Below are 24,141 nucleotides of genomic sequence, written 5' to 3' on the forward strand. Positions count from 1 at the left end.
ACCCATTCGGGACGGCCGTCTCCACAGGGACATTTTTTGCGTGGAATCTCTTGGAATCGTCCCTCACGTCCAGCCGAGGGCAAGACATTCAATCTCGCGAGAGTCAAAGCGCGTCTGTATTTTGGGATTGCTCGGTTATGCAGAGAGGGTGCCGGAGAGTCAAAATGGGAAGGTGGAAAATAGTCACGCCGTGGGCAAAAGTTATTGATTGTAGCCAAGCTGTTCTGACGCTCGATATCATTTAGGCCAGGCTTTCTCAACCTCGGCCCTCCAGATGTTTTTGGCCTGCAACTCCCATGATCCCTAGCTAGCAGGACCAGTGGTCAGGGATGATGGGAGTTGTAGTCCCAAAACATCTGGAGGGCCGAGGTTGAGGAAGCCTGATTTAGGCACTGACAAATTAGACTCTTTGCTAAAACCCAAAGTGAGTAGCTGTCGTGGTGATCAACCACAAGAGGGAAGTTTCGACAGACAATTTAAGTCTAGGCGCTTTGGGGATCTTGCAGCACTCGGGATATTAGACTGGAGGGATTTGAGTTTAGGCAAAGCCAAGAGTTCAGTGCCCTGCGTCAGATCCGTCATTCTACCGAGGGGAGATTAGCTGTGGTCTGAGCAACATCTGGCACAGGCCCGCCTCTTCCTCTGCCGATTTCGCGAAAGAGAAGACTTTTGTCGCGTGCAAGGGAGTTGCAAGGGGGGGGGGGCGACCCTGCAGTGTCACTGGGTTTGGGGTGGGGAGTGTTTCCTGGAGTTAAGAGGCTTAGCCAGGATGTTGCTCCTTGCAGCAGCGACTTCTCCGAAGCAGGATGCATCTGTGCGGAGCGGGGCCAAGCCTGCCTCTCCGGCTGCTCACGCTGTTCCTCTTGTGCGGGCAGCCGGCGAAGGCTGCGGCGGCCGACGACTACGATGGTAAGTGGCATGGAAGACCCCCCAACCCCCCCCCCTTTTTAGCTGGGCAGGAGGGGGCAGGATTCTACTTTTGGCCCGGGTGCTAAAGCAAACAGGCGTTGGGACTTTCTTGAAAATTTATTTATTGGGTTTTCCAACTTGAAATTTTGCAGAGATATCTCAAACACCCATCCCCTTTGTGGGTCCTATTGTGAATCAGTTCCTGCTGCTATTATTTCCGTGGCTGGACATTTAACTTGGTAGGTTGTGATGCGGAAGCACAGAAGCTGCTTTTGGGAAACCCAAGGATTTTAATTTTTAGCTAAATTATATTAGTTTAATGGAAATGTATCTTTTGAATTCCCAAGTCGTGTTACGACCTTCTGGCACCCTCCCCTGTTTGAAATTTGGAAGCTGCAAAAATTCAACAAGTCCTATGTGGATCGGGCTCATGCAGTGTGGCTGGCGCTGTAAAATTTTAATCTGAAAAGACAAGTAAGTAATTTTAAAATGGTAATAATTAAGAAGTGCAGGAAATTGCAACAACAACAAGAAGAAGAATTCCAGAAGGCAACATTAAAACCCTTGGGTTTTCCAAAAGCAGTTTCTCTGCTTCTTCACCACAACCTACCAAGCTAAACGTTGCTCAGCCACGGAAATAATAGCAGGTTTCCATTCCTTGCACCCCATAACTTATTTCGAAGTCCCCTTGCTGGAGAAACCTGCCCACGTTTTGCCCGGTAAAATGCCACAGCCGCTGCTGAAAAACCCTCTGCTGTTCTTACCCTGCCCGCCTTGTCCGCCGCTGCAACCGCTGGGAGCATAGCTGTCAACTTTCCTCTTTTCTTGCGAGGAATCCTATTAGGAATAAGGGAATTTCCCTTTAAAAAAGGGAAATGTTGACAGCTATGGCTGGGAGATGGTACCCAACAGAAGCTGGGGGGTGGTGCCCCCCCTCTGAAAACCCTGCTTAGTGGGACACGGGCAGCGGATTTTGGTGCCAACGCCACTAACCCAACCTCTTTCCACCTCTCCAGATTATGCCACCCCCAACGGGACAGAGGCCCCCCAGCGCCCGCCGCCGCTTGGCCTGTGCCCCCGGGCCATCCCCTCTGCCCGGGTGACCCTCAACCGCACCACCTTCCTGGTCCTGCCCCCATCCTCGCAGGCGCAGCTGGACAGCCCCCTGACCACAATACTGCTGCCCTCCTTCTACGCCCTGCTCTGCCTGGTGGGGCTGCCCGCCAACGCCCTGGCGCTCTGGGTCCTGGCCACGCGCATCGAAAAGCTCCCGTCCACCATCTTCCTGATGAACCTGGCAGCCGCCGACCTCCTCCTGGGCCTCCTCCTGCCCTTCAAGGCTGCCTACTACTACCTGGGCAACCACTGGCCCTTCGGCGAGGGCATGTGCCGCCTCAACACCGCCGCCTTCCACGCCAACATGTACTGCTCGCTCCTGCTTCTGGCCTGCATCAGCGCCGACCGCTACCTGGCCGTGGCGCACCCCTTCCTCGCCCGCTCCTTCCGCAGCCCAGCCGTCGCGGTGGGCACCTGCGCCGCCGCCTGGGGGGCTGCCATCCTCTCGGCGCTGCCCCTGGCCCTCCGGCGCCAGTCGTTCCCCCTGCTGGGCACGGACCGCGTCTTATGCCACGACGCCCTGCCCGCCGAAGACGACGCCACCTATTTCCGCCCCTATTTCGTCGCCCTGGTGGCCGGCGGGTTCGTGGCGCCGCTGCTGGTCATGGTGCTGTGTTCGGGTGCCACCCTGCGGGTCCTGGCGGGGAAAGGGGAGCGCTACGCCACCGCAATCAAGCTGACCGTCGTGGTGGTGGTGTCGGTCGTGGCTCTGTACACCCCGAGCCACGTCCTGCTGCTCCTCCACTACTCCCGCCGCTGCGCCGGGGCCCGAGGGACCCTCTACGTGGCGTACATGGGGGCCCTGGCAGCCAGCGCCGGCAACACCTGCGTAGACCCCTTTGTGTACTACTACGCCTCGGAGGAATTCCGCGCCAAGGTGGCGGGAAGGATCTTCGGCGCGCGAAAGGACTCGGCCGTCTCCCTGAAAACCAGCAAAGAGACGCTGCCCACGAAATGCTCCCAGACCCTGGCCTGAGAACAAAACAATGATAATTTATTATTTCTACCCCGCCGATCCGGCTGGGTTTCCCCAGCCACTCTGGGCGGCTTCCAACAGAATATTAAAATACAGTATTAAACATTAAAAGCTTCCCTAAACAGGGCTGCCTTCTAAAAGTCAGATAGTTGTTTATTTCCTTGACATCTGATGGGAGGGCGCCACCACCGAGAAGGCCCTCTGCCTGCTTCCCTGTAACTTGGCTTCTCGCAGGGAGGGAACCGCCAGAAAGCCCTCGGTGCTGGACAATACACTATCAACTTTTTTATTTCCCCCCACCACCCAAAAAAATACCCCCACAATTTCCTGTACTGCTGGCATGTCCAACTCCCAAGAGACTGCAATCTACTCTCCTGCTATGACAAAACTGGCAGCGATCTACTCATTGGATTGACTCAAGTTGCTGAGTTTTTTTTGGGGGGGCGGGGTGATCGATCAGGATCATGCGATTGACCAGGATTGACCCTGCAAACGACCAGTGGATCACCATCGACCGGTTGGACGTGTCTGCTGCATTGTAAAGGGACAAACCTTCGCTCTGAACTTGGGTAGGGGGCAATTGTAAGACCAAACCCGTGGAAATAGCTCAGCGCAAGCAGCGCCCCCCCCCAATTCAGCTGAAAACGCCAGCTTTTATTTGCTCCTTTGCAAACAGCGGGAAGCCCGTAGATCTCGTCCGCAAACCTGATTCGCAACGGGCGCTGGATAATCTTGATACATGATGCAGTCACACAGAGAAATAAAAAATTCATTTGTTGAATTTTGGGGCGACCTTCCCCCCCCCCACCCCCAAGATTTGGAAACACCGTTCCATCATTTTTAGGCAAAAGGTTGTCAAACGTAGCTACAAGGACACCTAACCCTCACCTGTCTCCGGAAAGAAACGAGGGGCGCCGTTTGATTTTTAGACATCGGTTTTTAATAAAATATTTTATCAGCATCTAAATCAAACTTCTTCTCCCGCGCCCCCGCCCGCCCGCCCACGACCTGGGCACTCGAACTCGCTACCGAACCGTGTGCCGAGGTCCGCGGCTCCACCTCCGTGTGCCTCGGGTTTGCGGGCCGCCCTACTGAAATAGGGATGGGGGCAGAAGGAGGGCAGGGGTCTCCAAGCTCTTCTGGGGTGCAGGAGCTGGTTGTGCTGGGAGAGGGGGGTCTCCAGTCTAGGGCGGAAACGGGAGAAAGCGAGAGGGGCTGCCGGATGCCGTGGGGTGGGGTTCGCCCGCCCCACATGGTCACCCCCACACACCCGGGATGGGCGGAACGGCCGTTTCCGAAATAAATACCGGCGCAGCAAAAGGGTTCTGGGTAGCCGCCGAGCGAAGGGGGCACATTCTGCCTTGCTCAGAGGTGGGGCAGAGGGGGTCCTGGCGCCCTGGGATTGTTGCGGGGGGTGTTTGTGCAAAGAAAAAAACATGGAAAGGAGGGGAGAAAAAAGAGAAAATCCCCAAGTTGTGGCTCGTATCTCCGGATCTGCCAATACCAGAATTTTTTTCTCTGTGGCCCCCGCTCTTTTTAAAGCGAAGAGCAAGGAGTTGTGGGTTCAAGAGGGGAAGGGGCTTGTTTGGCGCCCCTGGGTGGGTTGGAAAAAAGCCCTTTTCACAGGGCAGGTTTATGCACCAAGCATTCGGGGAGGAAGGCGGGATGGAAATGAAGAACGGAGAACATTTCCTAGTGGAAAGGAAGAAAGGGAATATCCTGAACGGCCGATTCTGGGAATCTGGTGGGAACAGGGAGGCGGGAAACCCCCCAAAGCCTAGCCCTGGCTCCTCGATTGCAGAGTTGGGGACCCCCGGGGGTCATCCAGCCTGACCCGCCGCAGCGCGACCGGAGAAGAGGCGGAAAGGTTCGGACGGAGGGTGGCGATTTGGGCATGTGAGGTTCGGGGAGATCTTGAGGGTGCCGTGAGATCTTGCCGGGCACGGGCAGGCAGCTTCCCCTTGCCCACCTTTGCCTCTCAAAGCTGGGTGGGGTGGGGAGGAAGCAGGGTCCGGATCCGAGCGAGGCTTGGCTGGGGAGGGGGAGAATCCGTGCTTGACCTCTGCGGCAGAAAAGCTCCTGGGTTTGCGTGGCGCAAGGGGGCAAGGGGTTGGCACGGAGGGCCTGGGGGGGCGGGCAGGATGGGCAAAGTTTGCCTGGGGGGCAGCTGGGCTTCGGCTCGGCATTGAGAGGCGGCGGGGAAAGCCTGGCTGGGTCTCCGGCGTGGGGCAGCTTCTGCTGGATTGGGGGAAGAGAGCCCTAGAGGAGAACAGAAAGCAAGGGGGAGAAGGAATTAGGGGGTGCAATTTGATTCCAAAGTAATCAATGATTACTAATAATGACAAATGATTACTAATTGCCATTGCTGAAATGAGAAAGGAATCAAATGACTCCCCCTAATAATAATAATATTATTAGTAATAGTATAAATAATAATAATTATTACTATATTATTAGTAATAGTATAAAACAACAACAACCACTCTTATTGAAATGAGAACGGAATCAAATTACGCTCCCTAATAATAACAACAACTAATAATTACTAATTTCCATTTCATTCATATATTATTATCATTACTACTACTACTACTATTGTTGAAATGAGAATGGAATCAAATTACTCTCCAGATTAATAACTAATAATTACTAATTCCTATTTCAGTAATGGTATAATCAAATTACTTCCACTAATAGCAATAATAACAATTTGTTCTTGACAAAGGACAGCTGGGAATATAAAAGCTCCTGAATTACCTTCAGGAGCTGAGGGCCGCATCAAACCGCAATCCGGCCCTGGGCTTTCCTCACTTTTTTTCAATTAAGAGGTAAATATATTTCTCGAAATATAGGTCAATAAATCCTCCAAGTCGAAACCACTAAGGCCAGCTGGCTCCTGGCTGCTGCTGCCCTGTGGGCTGGGGGGGGCGGATGATGTCACAAGCCCCTGCCCCACCTCCGCCCCACCCCGGGGTCCCCACTCACCCTTCACTCCCCCGTGGGCACCGCCATCCCCTGAAACCGGCCCCCTTCTGTCGCCGCGGTGCCGCTGGGGGCCGTCAGCTCAAAGGCGTCCCCTTCCGACATGGCGTAGGGGTCGACTTCGTATTCGTAGGAGTAGTAGGAGAAGTCCAGCTGGGAGGTGGGGGCCTCCTCTGAAAGGCAGAGAAAAGGGGTCAAACGGGGACAGGACCCCACCCCATAGCGCCATCGCCCCCATTCCAGGAGCCAAAAGGGAAGCATCACCAGGGAAACGGTTCCTTGGTTATATTTCCAAATTTCTAATCTTTCCCACGCTCTCTTGTTTTTTGCCAGTAGTGCGGAACGGTTTAGAAGCCTAATTATGATATGATATAAATGTGTGTGCGGATAGATAGATGATAGATAGATAGATAGATAGATAGATAGATAGATAGATAGATAGATAGATGAGATAGATGAGATAGATGATTGATAGATGATAGAGGTAGAAAAATGAGATAGATATAGATAGAGAGATGATGATAGATTAGATAGATAGATAGATAGATAGATAGATAGATAGATAGATGATAGATAGATGATAGATAGATAGATGATAGATAGATGATATAGATAGATAGATAGATAGATAGATAGATAGATAGATAGATAGATATAGATAGATAGATAGATAGATATAGATAGATGATAGATAGAAATGAGATAGATGATAGATAGATATAGATATAGATGATAGAAAAATGAGATATAGCTAGATAGACAGACAGACAGACAGACACAGACTGATAGATAGATAGACATAGACATAGATGATAGATAGATAGATAGATAGATAGATAGATGATAGATAGATATAAATGATAGATAGATAAGATAGATAATAGATAGATAAATAGATATAGATAGATGATAGAGATAGAAAAATGAGATAGATGATAGATAGATAGATAGATAGATAGATAGATAGATGATAGATAGATAGATATAGAAAAATGAGACAGATATAGATAGATAAGATAGATGATAGATATAAAGAGATAGATAGATAGATATAGATGAGATAGATGATAGATAGATATAGATATAGATGATAGAGATAGAAAAATGAGATATAGCTAGATAGACAGACAGACAGGCTGATAGATGTTGTTTAGTTGTTTAGTCGTGTCCGACTCTTCGTGACCCCATGGACCAGAGCACGCCAGGCTGATAGACTGATAGATAGATGATAGATAGATAGATAGATGATAGATGATAGATGATAGATGATAGATGATAGATAGATATAGATAGATATAAAATATATATCTCTGGAAGCAGAGATCCAGTGGTCGAGGGATCTCACCAATCGGGGTTTCTTGCTCCGAGACACCAGGCAGCTCCAGAGGTCGGAAGTCAGGCTCTGTCTCTCCCGGGTGATTCTGGCCTGCGGAGAGGAACGCGGTCAGTGCGGTCAGCAGGGAGCCGGATCCTGGTCCGACTCAAGGTCAAGGCAGCTTCCCGCGCTCCTATTTAAGCCGCCTCTCGATTTGGAAACCCTGAGAACTGGAATCTTGAAATGCTTTTGAGGGGAAGGCGGCGCTTAGCTGGGCGACAAGAACACCTGCCTGGCATGCAGAAGGCCCCGACTTCCGTTGGTATAGAAATGATAAGAATGCAAGGAGATTTAACGGTGCACGGTGCAGCTATTTACATCAACCCATTCTCCAGTCCGTAATGTAACTTATTCCTAGGGCAATGGCCGTGGTTAATAATAATAATAATAATAATAATAATTTTTCATTTATACCCCGCCCTTCCCAGTTCAAAAACCGGGCTCAGGGCGGCTAACAACAAATTTAAAACACCTTAAAGGTAAAGGGACCCCTGCCCATTAGGTCCAGTCGTGGCCGACTCTGGGGTTGCGGCGCTCATCTCGCTTTATTGACCGAGGGAGCCGGTGTGCAGCTTCCGGGTCATGTGGCCAGCAGGACTAAGCCGCTTCTGGCAAACCAGAGCAGCGCATGGAAACGCCGTTTACCTTCCCGCCGGAGCGGTACCTATTTATCTACTTGCACTTTTGACGTGCTTTCGAACTGCTAGGTGGGCAGGAGCAGGGACCGAGCAACGGGAGCTCACCCCGTCATTGTGGGGATTCAAACCGCCGACCTTCTGATCGGCAAGTCCTAGGCTCTGGGGTTTAACCCACAGCGCCACCCGCGTCCCTAAAACACCTTAAAACACTTAATTATAAAAGCAGTATAAAAACATCAATAACAATAAAATTCAAAAATCAAGTTAGGATGGAAGAGCAGGGGGAGCGACTTACCGGCCGCACACTGGGCCAGGGGGACTTGCTCGATCCGAGTGCCGTTGCCGCACGCGGCCACTTCCATCTGGCAGTGGTTGGGGTAGACGAGGCCGTCGGAGCCGCAGACGGGGTCCCCGCCGGAGCCGCAGTCCCGCGAACACTCGCACTGCTCAAAGTAGCCTTCCTCCTGGCAGCCCAAGAGGCTGTTGCAGAGCCCTGTGTGGACGAAACCTGGGCAGGCAGGGAGAGAAACCGGGTGCAGAACCATGGAAGGGACCCTCAGTGGTCATCTAGCCCAACCCGCTGCTAGGCAGGAAGTTCACCTGCGAGATCAACTTCCCTCCTAAACAGTGGTCCCTTGGTTCTCAAACTTAATTCCGTTCCAAAACCAAAGCATTCTCAAACCAAGGCACACTGCTTTCCCATGCAAAACGGATTTATCCGTTCCAGACTTTTAAAAGCAATCCCTAAGACAGCAATTTAACATGGATTTTACTATCTAACCAGACCATTGATAATGATAAATAATGAGAATATAGTGGTCCCTCGGTTCTCAGATTCAATCCGTTCTGGAAGTCTGTTCCAGAACCAAAGCGTTCCGAAACCAAGACAGCGCTTTCCTGTAGGAAGTCATGCAAAACGGATTAATCCTTTCCAGACTTTTAAAAACAGCCCCTAAGACAGCAATTTTAACAACTTTTACTATCTAGAGAGACCATCGATCCATAGAATGAAAGCAATAAACAATGTGCTGTGCTATAAAATAAATAAGAGGGTATTGTAGATGATAAAAATTAAAATTAGTATTTTTTCTTCCCTGCACTGATGATAGTTATGGTGTGGATGGGGGGCTTTTATCCATTTCCGCAGTCACACAATCAATCAATCGATCAGTAGCTGAACTGGGTTCCACGCAGTCACAAAAACAAATGAACCGAAAAAGCCTCAAAATACAAAAATGCAAAATAAATAGCGAAAACAAAAGCGCCAAACTTAATCCGTTCCAGAAGTCCGTTTGACTTCTGAAATGTTCGGAAACCGAGGCACGGCTTCTGATTGGCGCAGGCGCCTCGGAAACAACAGCTGACAGCCGCGTCGGACGTCCGGCATCCAAAAACCGTTCGGAAACCAGAACACTTCCTTCTGGGTTTTCGGAGTTTGGGAACCAAATCGTTTGAGAACCAAGGTGCCACTGTATAGGACCGTTCTGATCTGGCCCTGTGATCCCCCCGTGAAAGACCCGCCGCCAAGCTTAACCACTGGCCCGCCTTTCCTTTTTCCTCCTCCCGCCTCGCTCCCTTTCCTTTCGTGCCGTGCCAACGCCTGCCCTTTACCGCCGGGATTTCCAAGCCGTTCTGGGTTTTGTTAAGGGGGGAAATGCAGAGCGGCATTTCTGAGCCTGGCAGGCACAAGAAGAGGCTGCACCCGTGAGACTAGCCGCCCACCCACCCGCCCGCCTTCGGGACTCACCGACCCAGTGGCTGGCACCGCTCTCCACCTCGTTGCAGAGGGGGCCGTCGCAGAGCTCCCGGGCCAGGGGGCTGTTCTCGCTGACGTTGTAGAATCGAGTGGCTTCGAAGGCTGCGGGTGCGAGAGGCGGGTCAGAAGAGGGGGCTGCCAGCGGTGGGGGGGGGCACAGGTGGGGCCAACGTACCTGGTTCGTAGTAGTCGTACACTTTGATGGGGACGGGAGCTGTCTTCCCCACAACGTATTCCCGGAAGGCCACGAATTTGACGCAGGTCACGCACTGGCTTGGGATCTGCGGAGGAGGCGATTCGGTGAGGTCCCGAGGGCCGTTTTACGCGGCCCCTGCCAACCAACCATGGAGGGGGGGGAGCAGCTGCAGGAGGGGCTCGCCACCCCAAACCCACGAACTTTCCGTAAAATAGGGCCGCCTCTTGTGTTCGGAAGCAGACGGGTGATGTTCCTGGGGCCACATGCTGGGGTGTGGGGGGCCGGGGGCTGATGGGGGCAGAACGACAGCTGCAATTTATTTTACTTTTTCTACCTTAGGCTAGTTTCTAGCAGGGTCGGGCGATATATCGATTTATCATCCCAAACCAGTTTGAAATCCATATCATAATATGGGTTTCATGGGGTTTTTTTAAACCTGGCAATATATTGCGAATTGCAATGCGCATTAGGGCTGGGCGATATATCGACTTATCATCCCAAACCAGTTTGAAGTGACATATTGGTATATTGTGATGTTTAGCTGGTGATATATCGCAGCCTGGGCGACACACACACACACACACACACACACACACACACACACACACAAAACCTGCCCCATAGAAAAAAATAAACAAGTTACAACTTAGGACTGGCAATGAAAACTGATGGGATATGCAGAAATGGCGAAAAGTACCGGAAGAATAAGAAACCAAGGAGATAGACTTTAAAAATCCGATGGAGAATTATTGATTACTTGAAGATGCAGACAACTTAAAACATTAGCCAGGTTGGCTTAAACTTTTGCCGTTGAGAAATTAAACTAAAAGGGAGCCTAATGGGAAATTAGATTTGAATCAGAGACGCCGTGGGGGGGGGGGAGAGATATAAAATAAGTAACTGTGCAGAAAGGAGGGAAGTCGAAGAGTGATGATGTAAAGAGGTTGTTTTTCATTGAAATAATTGCACAACGAGGAAAGGGAAAATAAAATTATAAAGGAATTCTACCCAGAAGAGTGAACCAAAACTGCCCCCATCAGGTCTAAACGGCAATTTAAGCCCTCTCGTCTTTTGGGGGGGGTCCAGCCCTCCAAATCCCCCATTTCCTCCAAAAGGGGGCCACCCACCCCCTGACCCCACCCCAGGATTTACCCCCGCTTCCGGCAGGGCCTTCTGAGTGGTGGCTCCGCTGCCTCACGGACTCACCTCATCAAAATAGAAGAGGACTTTCCGGCCGTCCACCTCGTAGCGTTTCAGGCCGATCTGTTTGTTGGAGAGGAGCTGGGAGAGGCGGAAAAGGAGAGGGGGAGAAAGGGGTCAGCTGGACTTGGCGGCTGGGTCTGCCCCCCCCCTTGCCCGGGGTTGGGCTAGATGACCCCAGAGCCCCTTTCGTGCAGAATGGAGATGTGCAGCCGGGGTGGCCCAGCCGGGTCGGGCGCTTACCTGCTCCAGACTTTCCAGGTCGGCTCGGAAGCCCGAAAAGAGGGGCACCTCCAGGACGGCCATGTTGGAAGACCCCAAATGCAGCCACCTGCCCCAGAGGCATTCGGGGGTCCGCGGAGGGGGGGAGATGGAGGGGAGAGGAGAAGGAAGAAAGGATTTCAGGGGTATGAGCAGTGCCGGATTTACATATAAGCTAAACAATCTCTAGCTTAGGGCCCCACTCTCTTGGGGGCACCCAAACAATTAAAGGGGGGGGAATTGGATGTACATTTCCAAAATATTATCTATCTATCTATCCATCTGGGGACGCGGATGGCGCTGTGGGTTAAACCACAGAGCCTAGGGCTTGCCGATCAGAAGGTCGGCAGTTTGAATCCCTGCAATGACGGGGTGAGCTCCCGTTGCGCGGTCCCTGCTCCTGCCAACCTAGCAGTTCGAAAGCACGTCAAAGTGCAAGTAGATAAATAGGTACCGCTCTGGCGGGAAGGTAAACGGCGTTTCCGTGCGCTGCTCTGGTTCGACAGAAGCGGCTTAGTCCTGCTGGCAACATGACCCGGAAGCTGGATGCCGGCTCCCTCGGCCAGTAAAGCGAGATGAGCGCCACAACCCCAGAGTCGGCCACAACTGGACCTAATGGTCAGGGGTCCCTTTACCTCTATCTATCTATCTATCTATCTATCTATCTATCTATCTATCTATGCCAGTCTCTCTCTCTCTCTCTCTCTCTCTCTCTCTCTCTCTCTCTCTCTCTCTATATATATATATATATATATATCAACTATCCAACCAGCTATCTCTATCTATCTATCTATCTATCTATCTATCTATCTATCTATCTATCATCTCTATCATCTATCTATCTATCTATCTATCTATCTATCTATCTATATCTATCTATCATCTATCTATCTATCTATCTATCTATCTATCTATCTATCTATCTATCTATCTATCTATCTATCATCTATCATCTATCTATCTATCATCTATCTATCTATCTATCATCTATCTATCTATCTATCTATCTATCTATCTATCTATCTATCTCTATCTATCTATCTATCTATCTATCTATCTATCTATCTATCATCTATCATCTATCATCTATCATCTATCTATCTATCTATCTATCTATCATCTATCTATCTATCTATCTATCTATCATCTATCTATCTATATCGATCGATCTATCGATCTATCTATCTATCTATCTATCTATCTATCTATCATCTATCATCTATCTATCTATCTCTATCTATCTATCATCTATCTATTCATGCTGGATAGATGTATAAGCTCAACAATCTCTTACTCTCTTGGGGGGCCCCAAAAAATTGAAGGAAAAAAACCTGGATGTACATTTCCAAAATATTATCCATCTATCTATCTATCTATCTATCTATCTATCTATCTATCTATCTATATCTATCTATCTATCTATCTATCTATCTATCTATCTATCTATCTATGCCAGTCTATGCAAGGTAGGCCAGCCCCGTCAGCCTCCCACCCCCAGCCCCCCGCCCTGAGCCCCCCACCCTGATCCCCACGCCCCCCAAGCTCACCTCATGCAGGCTTCCACCATCACCCGGTACTCCTGCTGGTCCTGGTCGGCAGCCGGGTCGTCGTCGTCCCCCAGCGCCTGGTCAGCCCTGCGCTGGGGGGTCTCCTCCGGGGGGCCGGGCTTGGGGGGCCGCGGGGGGGCTCTCCGGTGCCTCTTCATCTTGGGCTCCTGCAGGTTGACCAGCAGCTGGAAGGAGGGCTTGGCCACGGGGTCAGGGACGTTGTAGGCCACGTCGATCTGGAAACGAAAATGGGCTCTGGGTTTATTCCGCCCGGGATCAGTGCTGCCCACACGGGTCGGCAGCAGCGGGGTTTCAGGCAACGTCCCGTTTAAATCAGCTTCTTCTCTGCTCTTTCACGAGGACTAGAAACTTACTTTTTAAACCACGGGCCCTTCTACATGCCAAGCAGGGGCACTTCCCTGAAAAAGACAAGCTTCCAGCCCTCACAATTTAAAAAAAGTTAAGTTTCTAGTCGTGAAAGAGCAGAGAAACCAATTTAAACGGGAAGTTGCCCGCAAAAGGATATAGATCTTCACTAATAAATTATCGAATATGTTAATATGAAAAGAAGTTATAAATATTGCAGCTGTTGAATAAGGGATCGTTATTATGACAACTGGGTTAAATAAAGACTTTGGAAGCAGAATTCTTTAAAAAAAGATTAAACCTGTAAATCTAGCCACCCAATTTATACAACTGGATATTTGATTAATGGATGTTTGATTGGGTTCTTGTGATTTGATACGGATACAATGAGGCGTATTTTGGACTTTTGCAACTGGGAACTAATAAAAATTATTTTAAAAATGGGAACAAGTAGACGGGAAGCTGCCTCGCACAGAGTCAGACCGCCGGCTCCACCAGGCTGCATGTTGCTGACACGGGCGGGCAGAAGCGGCTCCATGGGGTTTCAAACTCGGGGCAAACTCCACAGTTGGGATATTGCCCCTGGGAGCCTTCTGCACTCCAAGCAGGCGTCCTCACTGAAAACAGAGCAAGGGGCTAGTCCTCACCGTTCTCCGGAAAGGGCTTAATTAAATCGGAGCTTTATGCCCTTGCTCCATCCGGGTGTGCGTTGTCTGCACAGGCTGGCAGCAGCTTCCCAGGGGTTCTGATTTCTTTGGAGGGGGTGATAGGATACAGAACGAAGCCCAGCCCAGGAACCAAAGTCCAGGGATACCCTCACCTGCAGGAGGCAACAGCCGTCTCCCTTGGCGCTCACAAACAGCCCCGTGGGGAGCGAAGGGATCTGTCGAGGAAACATAGACCTCAGTATGGCCCACACGGGCCGGCAGCAGCAGCAGGAATTCACGCCTGGAAGGACGCCTTTCGCAGCTCTGTTGGGCATCGTCGGAAAACGAAGCCAGGGCCGTGCGAATCGAACCGCTGACCCTCTCCGCACACCCCCAGGCGGAGACCGGGCGCCCTCTGCAAAAGGCAGCGTCCCCAGCGGCCCAGAGCCCCTTCTACCCACCCCCCCTGGGGTGGCGAACCCCTTTTTATACCCTGGCCGTTTGCAACAGCTTCTTGTTGCCCCGGTTCAGCTCAAACGTCTCCTGGTAGTCCAAGTTGGTGGAGGCCAGAGAGATGGTGAGGTTGACGCCTCCGACGTACGAGAGGATGGCGTATTCGGCCAACGCCTGGAGGGCCACGCAGGTGTCCTGTGGGCAGTGGCGGGGGGGGGGGGAGAATAAAAAGAAATCGCAGAGTTGGGACCCCCAGAAACCATCCAGCCCAACCCACGTGCAACTCTAAGCAACCGCAGGCAACAATCACGTTCGAAGAAAGTATTTGTTAGCACGCGTTATTTCACAATTCTTAAACAGAAAATACGTAATGGAGTCGCACAAAAATAATCATCATCAATTCATATTGCATGGACAAAATTAGAGAACGTCGTCGATCAGTATCAAAGAGCCAAACAAGCCTTTCCACTAATAAGAAAAGTCAACCGCTGTTGCAGGAACAAAATAGTCCACCCAAACGTTTGGCGCATCCATTACCACATAATTGCTGGATTGTGGCTGTTGAAAGGCTTATTTGCCTGCGTCCCCCCCTGAAAAAAGCGCTGTGCAAATGAATAATAGAATCACAGAGTTGGGACCCAACGGTCATCTAGCTCAACCCCCTGCGAAGCAAGGGGACGTTCGCCCGACGTGAGACTCGGACCCACGACCCCACGGTTCAGAGTCTCCCGGTCTCCCAACTGAGCTATGAAACGACAGCAGCAAGCATCATGCCGCTCTGACCGGTTGCCGGGCAACCCTTCCTCTGCCACACCCCCGGCAGGATTAACCCCTCGGTCCCTGACCCGATGATCCATGCTGATGCACTTCCCACCCCCTCCTTTAGGGGGCTCCCTCCGTTTCTGGGCGTTTTCTCCCCTCTCAGATTCGGACGGGACGGGCAGACGGGCTCACCTGGGTGGAGGAAAAACCCCCCAGGGCGTTCCTCTGCTGCGAGAGCCATTTGACGACGGGCAGCGCCGACGCCACGTCCCCCAGGGCAGTGTATGTCAAGAGGGCATAAGCTGTCATCTCGACTTCGGCCGACACCACTGCAGGAGGGGTGCAGAAGAGAGGGGAATTGGGGGGCAGGGGCAACCCACGGCGTGTGTCCCCTCCCCCCGAGTCAATAGTCCTTTTCTGCCCTCCAGCAACCTGCACTCCTGGCTTTACACCAACCCGCTCTCCATGTCTTTGCAGAATCCGAACCCACTACCCTCAAATGCCCCCCCAACCCCAGAGGAAAGCCCACCAGGGAGACCCTTCTCTGATTAGCATTTCGCCCTTGCAAAGTGCGGAGACTCACCCGACTGGGAGAGCCCGTCGTTGAAGCCCATGAAAGTGTCCTCGTCCGTCGCCAGGGTGCCCATAAGACTCCAGTGGGTGAAGCCGTCTGGAAAACAGGAGCTGGGTCAGGGGGAACTCAGAATCCTTTTATTTTATTTTTATTTAAAGTCAGTCCTTTATTAGGCATAGCAAACCCACATTGGGATGCAGGTGGCGCTGTGGTCTAAACCACAGAGCCTAGGGCTTGCCGATCAGAAGGTCGGCGGTTCGAATCCCTGCAATGACAGGGTGAGCTCCTGTTCCTCTGTCCCTGCTCCTGCCAACCTAGCAGTTCGAAAGCACGAAGTGCAGGTAGATAAATAGGTACCGCTCCGGCGGGAAGGTAAATGGCGTTTCCGTGCGCTGCTCTGGTTCGCCAGAAGTGGCTTAGTCCTGCTGGCCACATGACCCGGAAGCTGTACGCCGGCTCCCTCGGCCAATAAAGCGAGATGAGCACCGCAACCCCAGAGTCAGTCACAACTGGACCTAATGGCCTTTACCTTTACCTTTAAACCACACATTATCAAACAAACACCGTATGCAAATTGTGCAAAATACGAACTCAGCATAACAAGGTTTGTCCCAGTCAGATCTTTAACTCCAGAGAAAATCAGTTTGCATAAATAATACAAAATATATATATCCTTTTATTTTTGGAGAGGGGCTTCCAACAGTCCAGTAGAGGACAGGGCAATATGGAGGTCAAAAGGTAAAGGGACCCCTGACTGTTAGGTCCAGTCGTGGCCGACTCTGCGGTTGTGGTTGGAAACTCTTGAAACTGATATAAATAAGGTAAAACATCTGAAGGTTCAGGGAATTTTTTAATGTGTGACATTTTAATGTGTTTTTCATCTTTGTGGGAAGCCGCCCAGAGTGGCTGGGGAAACCCAGCCAGATGGGTGGGGTACAAATAATAAATTATTATTATTATTATTATTAAAATAGAATAAGGTGGCTGGGCGGCTGACTCACCTTGCGTGAGCGCCATGGCGTTCATCTTCCGCAGGGCGGCGGGCGCAGAGAGGCTTCGCAGGAGCGTGAGCGAATAGGCGGTCAGCACAGCGGTGTAGGGGTCTTCGGCCGAGAAGAAGTTGGATTCCAAAAAGTGCTTGGCCTTCGCCACCGAACTCTTTTCTTCCTATGCCGGGAAGGAAGGTGAGAGCGGAGGAAGAAAACCCCAAATCCGGCAGGCGCTCAGGTCCCTGTTCCTCTGAGGTTTTTCCCCGGCAGGGATTCTTTGAGCTGCTAAAATTATCGTCCTCAAAAAACTTCACTCCGGTGGTTTATCCCCACAGCAGCCGCTCACTTTGGGTTCCAGCAAAGCAAACAGGCCAATTTGTCAGCGCAAACTCGGCCCTCCAGATGTTTTGGGACTACAACTCCCATCATCCCTAGCTAACAGGGCCAGTGGTCAGGGATGATGGGAGTTGTAGTCTCAAAACATCTGGAAGGCCGAGTTTGCCTATGCCTGGCCTAAATGATATTGAGCGCTGGAACAACTTGGCCACAATAAGAAAATTTTGCCCATGGCATGGCTATTTTTCTTCCCTTTTTGACTCTCTGGAACCCTATTTGCATAACCGAGCAATTCCAAAATATAGACGCGCTTTGACTCTCGCGAGATTGAATGTCTTGCCCTCGGCTGGATGCCACACGAAAAACGTCCCTGTGGAGATGGCAGTCCCGAATCGGTGGCGCACGCCCTTCTGGCTTGTGCTCTTGATAAAGACTTGAGGAATGAGATTATCACCCCTCTTTTATTGTCCATTCTGGGTCGCCCAGCCACTGCCCCAGGGTCCTTTCTCTGGGCAGATCAAGAGGAGCAAGTGTTTTCAAAGTCTGGGGGTCTTTTTTTGCACCACCCGCCGCACCCTGGCTTCTTAGCGCCCCCCCCCAAAGGGAATTCCACCCCCCCAAGTTTAAACATTGAGTTTTACCTCGGAGGCGACTCCTGTCTCCAGCAGGGCGGCGACCACGTACGCCGTCAGCGATATCTTCCCGTGGATTCCTCCCTAGAATTCGAAAAACACACCAAAAAAAACCCAAATTGGCAGACATCGTGATATATCAGTATGCCAATATATCGCGACATACCTAGAGGTTGACCGTGATACTATATTTTTACGTGTACAACACGCCCCGTGTATAAGACGCCCCCTATTTTGGGGGAATCGAAATTAAGAAAATGGGGGGGGGATTCCCCATGTATAAGATGACCCCCAATTTTTAGCATGATTTTTGAATTTAAAAAAAACCTGGTCTTATACACCAAAAAGTACGGTGTATTGATATATTGTGATATACCAGTGTGCTGCGATGTTTAGCTGGCGACATATCACGATGCCGAAAACCAGGTTATCGGCCAGCCCTAATAATAATAATAATAATAATAATAATAATTTATTTATACCCCGCCCATCTGGCTGAGTTTCCCCAGCCACTCTGGGCAGCTCCCAATCAAGTATTAAAAACAATACAGCGTTTTTAGCGGCTGTCCCAGCCTCCTGCCCCTTTTCGGATACCTGGATATCCTTGTTCAAAATCCGCCCTCTTGCCGGGAACGATCCGTCCTCTTTCTGGTGCCGGATGAGCCAGTCCTTGGCGGCCGAGAGCTCCTTGGGGTCGATGAAGATGAACCCCCGCGACTGGGCAAAGGACTTCAGGACGAAGGCGGTCAGCCTGCCAAGAGAGAGGAGGGCGTCGTCGTCTGGGCACCCGGAAAGCCCCCCGAGGCAGCCGGTGTCAGCGGGCAGCCGGTCCCCCTTCCCCGCAAAGGACCCCGTTTGCCCCCTTACCACATGCTCCCTGAGGAATCCCTCTCGCCAAAGGCGCTGTAGGACCCATCTTGCCTCTTGTAGGTCAGCTGGCGCTGGTACCCTGCGGAGAGAGCGTGGGACAGGATCCGTGAGAGGCAGTCAAGTACAATATTCCTTGCAATGCTAGAGGAGACATGCGAGGGAATGTTTGGTCCAGCCGGTCGAAACTTCCTGTTCCTCCTGGCTGGAGCATCCTTCCTTTGCATGTGACTAGAGGTGGGCGTGACCTCACCTGTCCAGGTAACAAAAGGACGAGTCACACAGCACACCTCCCTCTTTTTTGCTTCTTCATTTGACCAGCTTTTAGCTAGGACTGCTCTGCTAGCTCTTAGAAGCACTGGGATTATCTCCCCATATGGGGCAGATCCACATGTACATCTTTGTAACTAGGTCTGCCTTCAGGGATCCAACTGTGAACTGATGTGAGTAAACTTCCTTTATTGACTTTGAATAAGATTGTGGTGTCTTTATTATTTTAAGGGGGATTCAAGGGAACTTACCAGGAACGTACAATTCAATCTGAGACAGATTGAATTGTATAATAGTGAGAGGCTCACACGAGCCTGCGACCAGCTATCTGCTGTGTGTGTAAAAAGGGGGAATGTAACTCTGCTAAGTAAAGGAACTTGGCAGCGCAAGTTAGGAAGGATATGAATAAACTATATATCCTCTCCTGCCACCCTGAACATTCCCACAGACAGCACAAAAGATGGTGGGAGGCGAGGTCTGACTAAAGAAGAAGGATGGAATATGCGCAGTTTATGGACTTAACATATGGAATAAGAGATCAAGAAGAAGTTTGGAGAAGACTGGAAAATGTTTAAGGAATACATGGGGGGAAATAGTGTACCCTTGAAAATGTTGGCAGCATGAAGGTAAATTTACCAGTGTAAATACGCTACAGTGGTTGTAACAATGGAATAACCGAAAGGCATAGTTTATGTAAAAAATGCAGGGATTTATGATGTGCAAAACGAAGCGTGGAAAGAGAAGAAAGGGTGTCATGGTTAAATGGTAAAGCGGAAAATTTAATAAAAATGATATACAAAAAAAGAGAGAGAGAAATAAATAAAGCTGCCCCATGGAGCTCTAACCTTGCAACAGGTAATCTGTCGCCTCCCTTTCCACTTCGGGGCTGAGCTGCCGTGTTTTTTGCAGGTATTTGAGGACGAAGATATTGGGCGCAAAATGGATCATATTCTGCTCCCCGCAGCCGAAAGGCAGCTGCAAGAGGTTGTCCAAGTTGTTGAGGGTCGGGCCCATCACGTCCCCTGCGGGCAGGCAAGACAACAGAAATTTATGCCTTTTATTTTGCATTTCCCCAACATTACATACAGTGGTACCTTGGTTCCCAGACGCCTTGGCTCCCGAACAAATCAGTTCCCGAACGATTGAAACCCAGAAGTGGTTGTTCCAGTTTTTGAACGATTTTTCGGAAGCCGGATGTCCGATGCGGCTGTCGGCTATTGTTTCCAGGGCGCCTGCACCAATCAGAAGCCGCGCCTCGGTTTCCGGATATTTCAGAAGTCAAACGGACTTCCGGAACGGATTAAGTTTGGCGCTTTTGTTTTCGCTCTTTATTTTGTGTTTTTGTTTTTGTGGGTTTTTCGGTTCATTTGTTTTTGTGACAGTGTGGAAACCCAGTTCAGCTACTGATGGATTGTGTGACTCCAGAAACGGATAAAAACCCAAACAATGACTATCATCAGTGCAGGTGAAGAAGACATAATAAATTTTAATGTTCATCATCTACAATACTGCCTTATTTATTTTATAGTACAGTGCATTGATGATTGCTTTCGTTTTATGGATCGATGGTCTCAGAGAGTAAAATTCACGCTCAATGGCTGTTTTAGGGGTTGTTTTTAAGAGTCCGGAACGGATTAATCCGTTTTGCATGACTTTCTATGGGAAAGCAGTGCACCTTGGTTTGGGAACGCTTTGGTTTTGGAACTGATGACGTTTGAGAACCAAGGGACCACTGTATGTTCCATTTTTGTGTTATTGCTATGGCTGCTGGCCGGTGCGAACGAAGTTTCCGTTGGTTTTTGTATGCAAAACCTGTAATTGTATTTTTCGCTCTATAAGACGCACCAGACCACAAGACGCACCTAGTTTTTGGAGGAGGAAAACAAGGAAAAAAATATTCTGAATCCCAGAAGCCAGAACAGCAAGAGGGATCGCTGTGCAGTGAAAGCAGCAATCCCTCTTGCTGTTCTGGCTTCTGGGATAGCTGCGCAGCCTGCATTCGCTCCATAAGATGCACACACATTTCCCCTTACTTTTTAGGAGGGAAAAAGTGAGTCTTATAGAACAAAAAATACGGTACTTTCCCCGACTAGTTTAGCAAGCGAACATGCAGGGATTAGGCACCCTCCCAGCTCATCCCCAGTACCGATGACGGAGGCGGTAGCCCGTTCCGACCCGGGGATGAGGTTGTGCGGGACGCCCAGCGTGAAAGCCTCGTTGTGGTTCTCGTCCGCCTCCTTCTTCCTCCAAATTTTGAACTCGCCGACCGAGCCCCAGCCTGTGGAGAACCCCACGTACTTCACGTCCAGCGGCTGGGGGGGCGCCCAGCTCACGATGACCGACTCGTTGAGGGCGGAGGGGCCGTGGCCCACCTGCAGGGACAGGGGCGGGGAGACACACCGGCCATTAGGAACCCCTCCTTTGCTTCCGGGGTCCCATCGAGGGGCTTGCATTAGGGGACAAATCCCAACCATTTCATGAAGTGTGATCCCTGAGAGTCAGTCAAGTACAACGTTCTTTGCAATGCTAGAGAAGACATGCGAGGGAATGTTTGGTCCAGCCGGTCGAAAACTTCCTGTTCCTCCTGGCTGGAGCATCCTTCCTTTTGCATGTGATGGAAGGTGGGCGTGACCTCACCTGTCCAGGTAACAAAAGGACACCTCTCTCTTTTTGACTTCCTTCTTGGTTTGACCAACCTTTAGCTAGGACTGCTCTGCTAGCTTTAGAAGGACTGGGATTATTCCCCCATATGGGGCAGATCCACATGTACATATTTGTAACCAAGCCTGCCTTCAGACTTAGTTATTTAATATAGACACAAACAGTGCGCTAGAAACCCAGCCAGATGGGTGGGGTACAGATAATAAATTATTGTTATTATTTTTAAATATAAATTTAAAGCTGGATGGAGTTGGCAGGAAGTCAATGGAGTTAGAAAATAAATTATTATTATTATTATTATTATTCAATATAAATTTAAAGCTAGATGGAATTGGCAGGAAGTCAATGGAACTAGAAAATAAATTATTATTATTATTATTTTTAAACATAAATTTAAAGCTAGATGGAGTTGGCGGGAAGTCAGTGGAACTTCAAGGTGATAAGGTGTAATAGATATGGACAATTTTTCGATGTTTATTTGTAATGGATGGTTTTGTGTTATGTTTTTTCTTTCCCTTTGAAGTTAAATAAAGTAATCTAAAAGCACAATAAAAAATAAAATAAAATAAAATAAATCTTGGCTGAATCCCCCCCCCCCCCCCCGGGTAAGAAATTTTCTGTGGAGTCAGGGATGCTCTCTGGGCTTCTAGAAACCCCCCTCCCAACCTCGCCCCCCACCCTCCGGAGAAGCCCAAATTTCCCACCTGGATGACCCCGTTGGCCCAGCTGACCCAAAAGCTCCGGAATTCGTCCCAGGAGAGGATGGCGGGCGTCTCTGCGCTGGCCACGGGCTCCCCCATCTTGCTGGTCGAGATCCAGGTCTTGGTGTTCTGGCGGCCCCCGATCACGATCTCCGTCATCTCGGCCATGTCGTGGGGTCCGGCCGACAGGGCCAGGTGGGCGTTGTGGTGGGCTTTGACGGACACCTCGAAATGCCCCATCCAGGCCGGCTTCCTCACGTACTGGTACTCGTATTTGTTGGGGGTGAAAATGTGGATTTTCTCTAAAGTAAAGGTAAAGGGACTGCTGACCATTAGGTCCAGTCGTGGCCGACTCTGGGGTTGCAGCGCTCATCTCGCTTTACTGGCCGAAGGAGCCGGTGTACAGCTTCCGGGTCATGTGGCCAGCAGGACTAAGCCGCTTCTGGCGAACCAGAGCAGCGCACGGAAACGCCGTTTACCTTCCCGCCGGAGTGGTACCTATTTATCTACTTGCACTTGGATGTGCTTTCGAACTGCTAGGTTGGCAGGAGCAGGGACCGAGCAACGGGAGCTCATCCCGTCATTGCGGGGATTCGAACCGCCGACCTTCTGATTGGCAAGTCCTAGGCTCTGTGGTTTAACCCACAGCGCTACCCGCGTCCCTGGATTTTCTCTAGCCGGGGACTAAAATGGGGAGCAGGGTTATTTTCCCCACGGGGGTCTTTCTCCATGTAAAGGCAACACATGTACCCAGCTCCACAACGGACCCCTTTGCGCACCAGGCGGCCTCACAATTCGAACACAAGACTCATGAATGCCAGAGTTTTGGGGGGGGGGGAACGAGGGGGAAAGGCTGCTTACTGAATCAAGTCACCGAACCAGGCATGGGAGAGACAGGACAGAATAGTCGGTGTGTCCAAAATGACCGCTATCTGTACGCTATCCGCTAACTCTTCCACCTACAGCAGAGATATTTTCTGCTCCTCAAACTTACCGTTCGGGCAGAAAAAGACGCTGTAGGTGTATTCCCTGGTGAGGCCCTCTGCCTGGGAAAATAAAAGAAAAAGGTTGATAAACCATATACCTTTATTGGCATGGCAGTATAAAGCATTTCAGGCCTCTGGGATAATTAAAAGCGGCAAAGGGTGAAGCTGCCGAGGATCAGAAAGACGAATTTCCTTGGCCTTTGAGAGTGTGCTGAGCTAGACGTTTCCCCAGTCCGCTTTTGTGCGCAAACATTGGGACACAAAGATCTCGCCTGCGTGCCTTGATATCTATCTATCTATCTATCTATCTATTAACGGGGCTGGTCAAAAATTGCTAAATTTAGCTGCCGTTCCCAATATCATCTTGGGGTTAATAGGCAAGGCAGTGTGAGCAGGTTTGGCGCAGGCTTGCAGAACAATGGGGCACGTTTTTCTTGCAAATATTAAGCTGCCTGTGGGGTGTATGGGGTGTTCTTTGGGGGGACACAGTGTGCTCCTTCTGGGGCCGTTTGCCCGCCTTTGGCCCCCTCCAAAGTGAAGTTACAGGGAAGCAGGCAGAGGGCCTTCTCGGTGGTGGCACCCACCCTCTGGAACGCCCTCCCATCAGATGTCAAGGAAATAAACAACTACCTGAAGTTTAGAAGACATCTGAAGGCAGCCCTGTTTAGGGAAGCTTTTAATGACTGGCGCTTTAATGTATTTTTAATCTCTTGTTGGAAACTGCCCTATTATTATTATTATTATTATTATTATTATTATTATTATTACTACCACCAAAGCAGTTATTGTCCCTTGCCAGTTTAAGAGTGTTTAATGATCACAGCAAAGGAACAACGCAGAGATTCAAATCAAATCAAATCCTTTTACGGGCATCACAGTATAAAACATTTAAAATCACCGGGATAATGAAAAGGACCAGGGTGAAGCTCTCAAAGGTCATA

The 24,141-nt window shown here is 50.2% G+C and overlaps 2 protein-coding genes across 2 annotated transcripts in view; one reads left to right on the forward strand and one right to left on the reverse strand.

The window, feature by feature from the left end:
- The first annotated feature begins 389 nt into the window (after nucleotides 1-389).
- Nucleotides 390-3,962, forward strand: F2RL3 (F2R like thrombin or trypsin receptor 3). Its single transcript, XM_028713978.2, has 2 exons — nucleotides 390-909; nucleotides 1,926-3,962. The coding sequence occupies exons 1-2, from the start codon at nucleotides 807-809 to the stop codon at nucleotides 2,999-3,001; spliced, it is 1,179 nt and encodes a 392-aa protein (XP_028569811.2). The 5' UTR covers nucleotides 390-806; the 3' UTR covers nucleotides 3,002-3,962.
- Nucleotides 3,444-24,141, reverse strand: part of CPAMD8 (C3 and PZP like alpha-2-macroglobulin domain containing 8) — a 40,966-nt gene continuing 20,268 nt past the window's right edge. The window contains exons 23-43 of the mRNA XM_028713410.2: nucleotides 23,209-23,260; nucleotides 22,218-22,516; nucleotides 20,999-21,224; nucleotides 19,698-19,874; nucleotides 18,583-18,664; nucleotides 18,310-18,466; nucleotides 17,725-17,799; nucleotides 16,760-16,925; nucleotides 15,768-15,854; nucleotides 15,377-15,513; nucleotides 14,462-14,617; nucleotides 14,143-14,205; nucleotides 12,957-13,192; nucleotides 11,392-11,479; nucleotides 11,155-11,229; nucleotides 9,928-10,033; nucleotides 9,744-9,854; nucleotides 8,292-8,504; nucleotides 7,329-7,409; nucleotides 5,987-6,156; nucleotides 3,444-5,260 (exon numbers count right to left, since the gene is read on the reverse strand). Of these exons, the coding sequence (XP_028569243.2) occupies nucleotides 5,990-6,156; nucleotides 7,329-7,409; nucleotides 8,292-8,504; nucleotides 9,744-9,854; nucleotides 9,928-10,033; nucleotides 11,155-11,229; nucleotides 11,392-11,479; nucleotides 12,957-13,192; nucleotides 14,143-14,205; nucleotides 14,462-14,617; nucleotides 15,377-15,513; nucleotides 15,768-15,854; nucleotides 16,760-16,925; nucleotides 17,725-17,799; nucleotides 18,310-18,466; nucleotides 18,583-18,664; nucleotides 19,698-19,874; nucleotides 20,999-21,224; nucleotides 22,218-22,516; nucleotides 23,209-23,260 (2,754 nt within the window). The 3' untranslated portion in view covers nucleotides 3,444-5,260; nucleotides 5,987-5,989. The remainder of the gene's footprint in view (nucleotides 5,261-5,986; nucleotides 6,157-7,328; nucleotides 7,410-8,291; nucleotides 8,505-9,743; nucleotides 9,855-9,927; nucleotides 10,034-11,154; nucleotides 11,230-11,391; nucleotides 11,480-12,956; nucleotides 13,193-14,142; nucleotides 14,206-14,461; nucleotides 14,618-15,376; nucleotides 15,514-15,767; nucleotides 15,855-16,759; nucleotides 16,926-17,724; nucleotides 17,800-18,309; nucleotides 18,467-18,582; nucleotides 18,665-19,697; nucleotides 19,875-20,998; nucleotides 21,225-22,217; nucleotides 22,517-23,208; nucleotides 23,261-24,141) is intronic.

The sequence above is a fragment of the Podarcis muralis genome, chromosome 18 (genome assembly GCF_964188315.1).
Source record: "Podarcis muralis chromosome 18, rPodMur119.hap1.1, whole genome shotgun sequence".
Lineage (NCBI taxonomy): Eukaryota > Metazoa > Chordata > Lepidosauria > Squamata > Lacertidae > Podarcis > Podarcis muralis.

What these genes read in the sequence shown, in the direction of transcription:
- F2RL3 (XM_028713978.2), top strand. Translation starts at nt 807, where the DNA reads ATGCATCTGTGCGGAGCGGGGCCAAGCCTGCCTCTCCGGCTGCTCACG. An exon ending in GGCGGCCGACGACTACGATG is followed by an intron (nt 910 to 1,925) that starts GTAAGTGGCATG and finishes CCACCTCTCCAG; the next exon opens with ATTATGCCACCCCCAACGGG.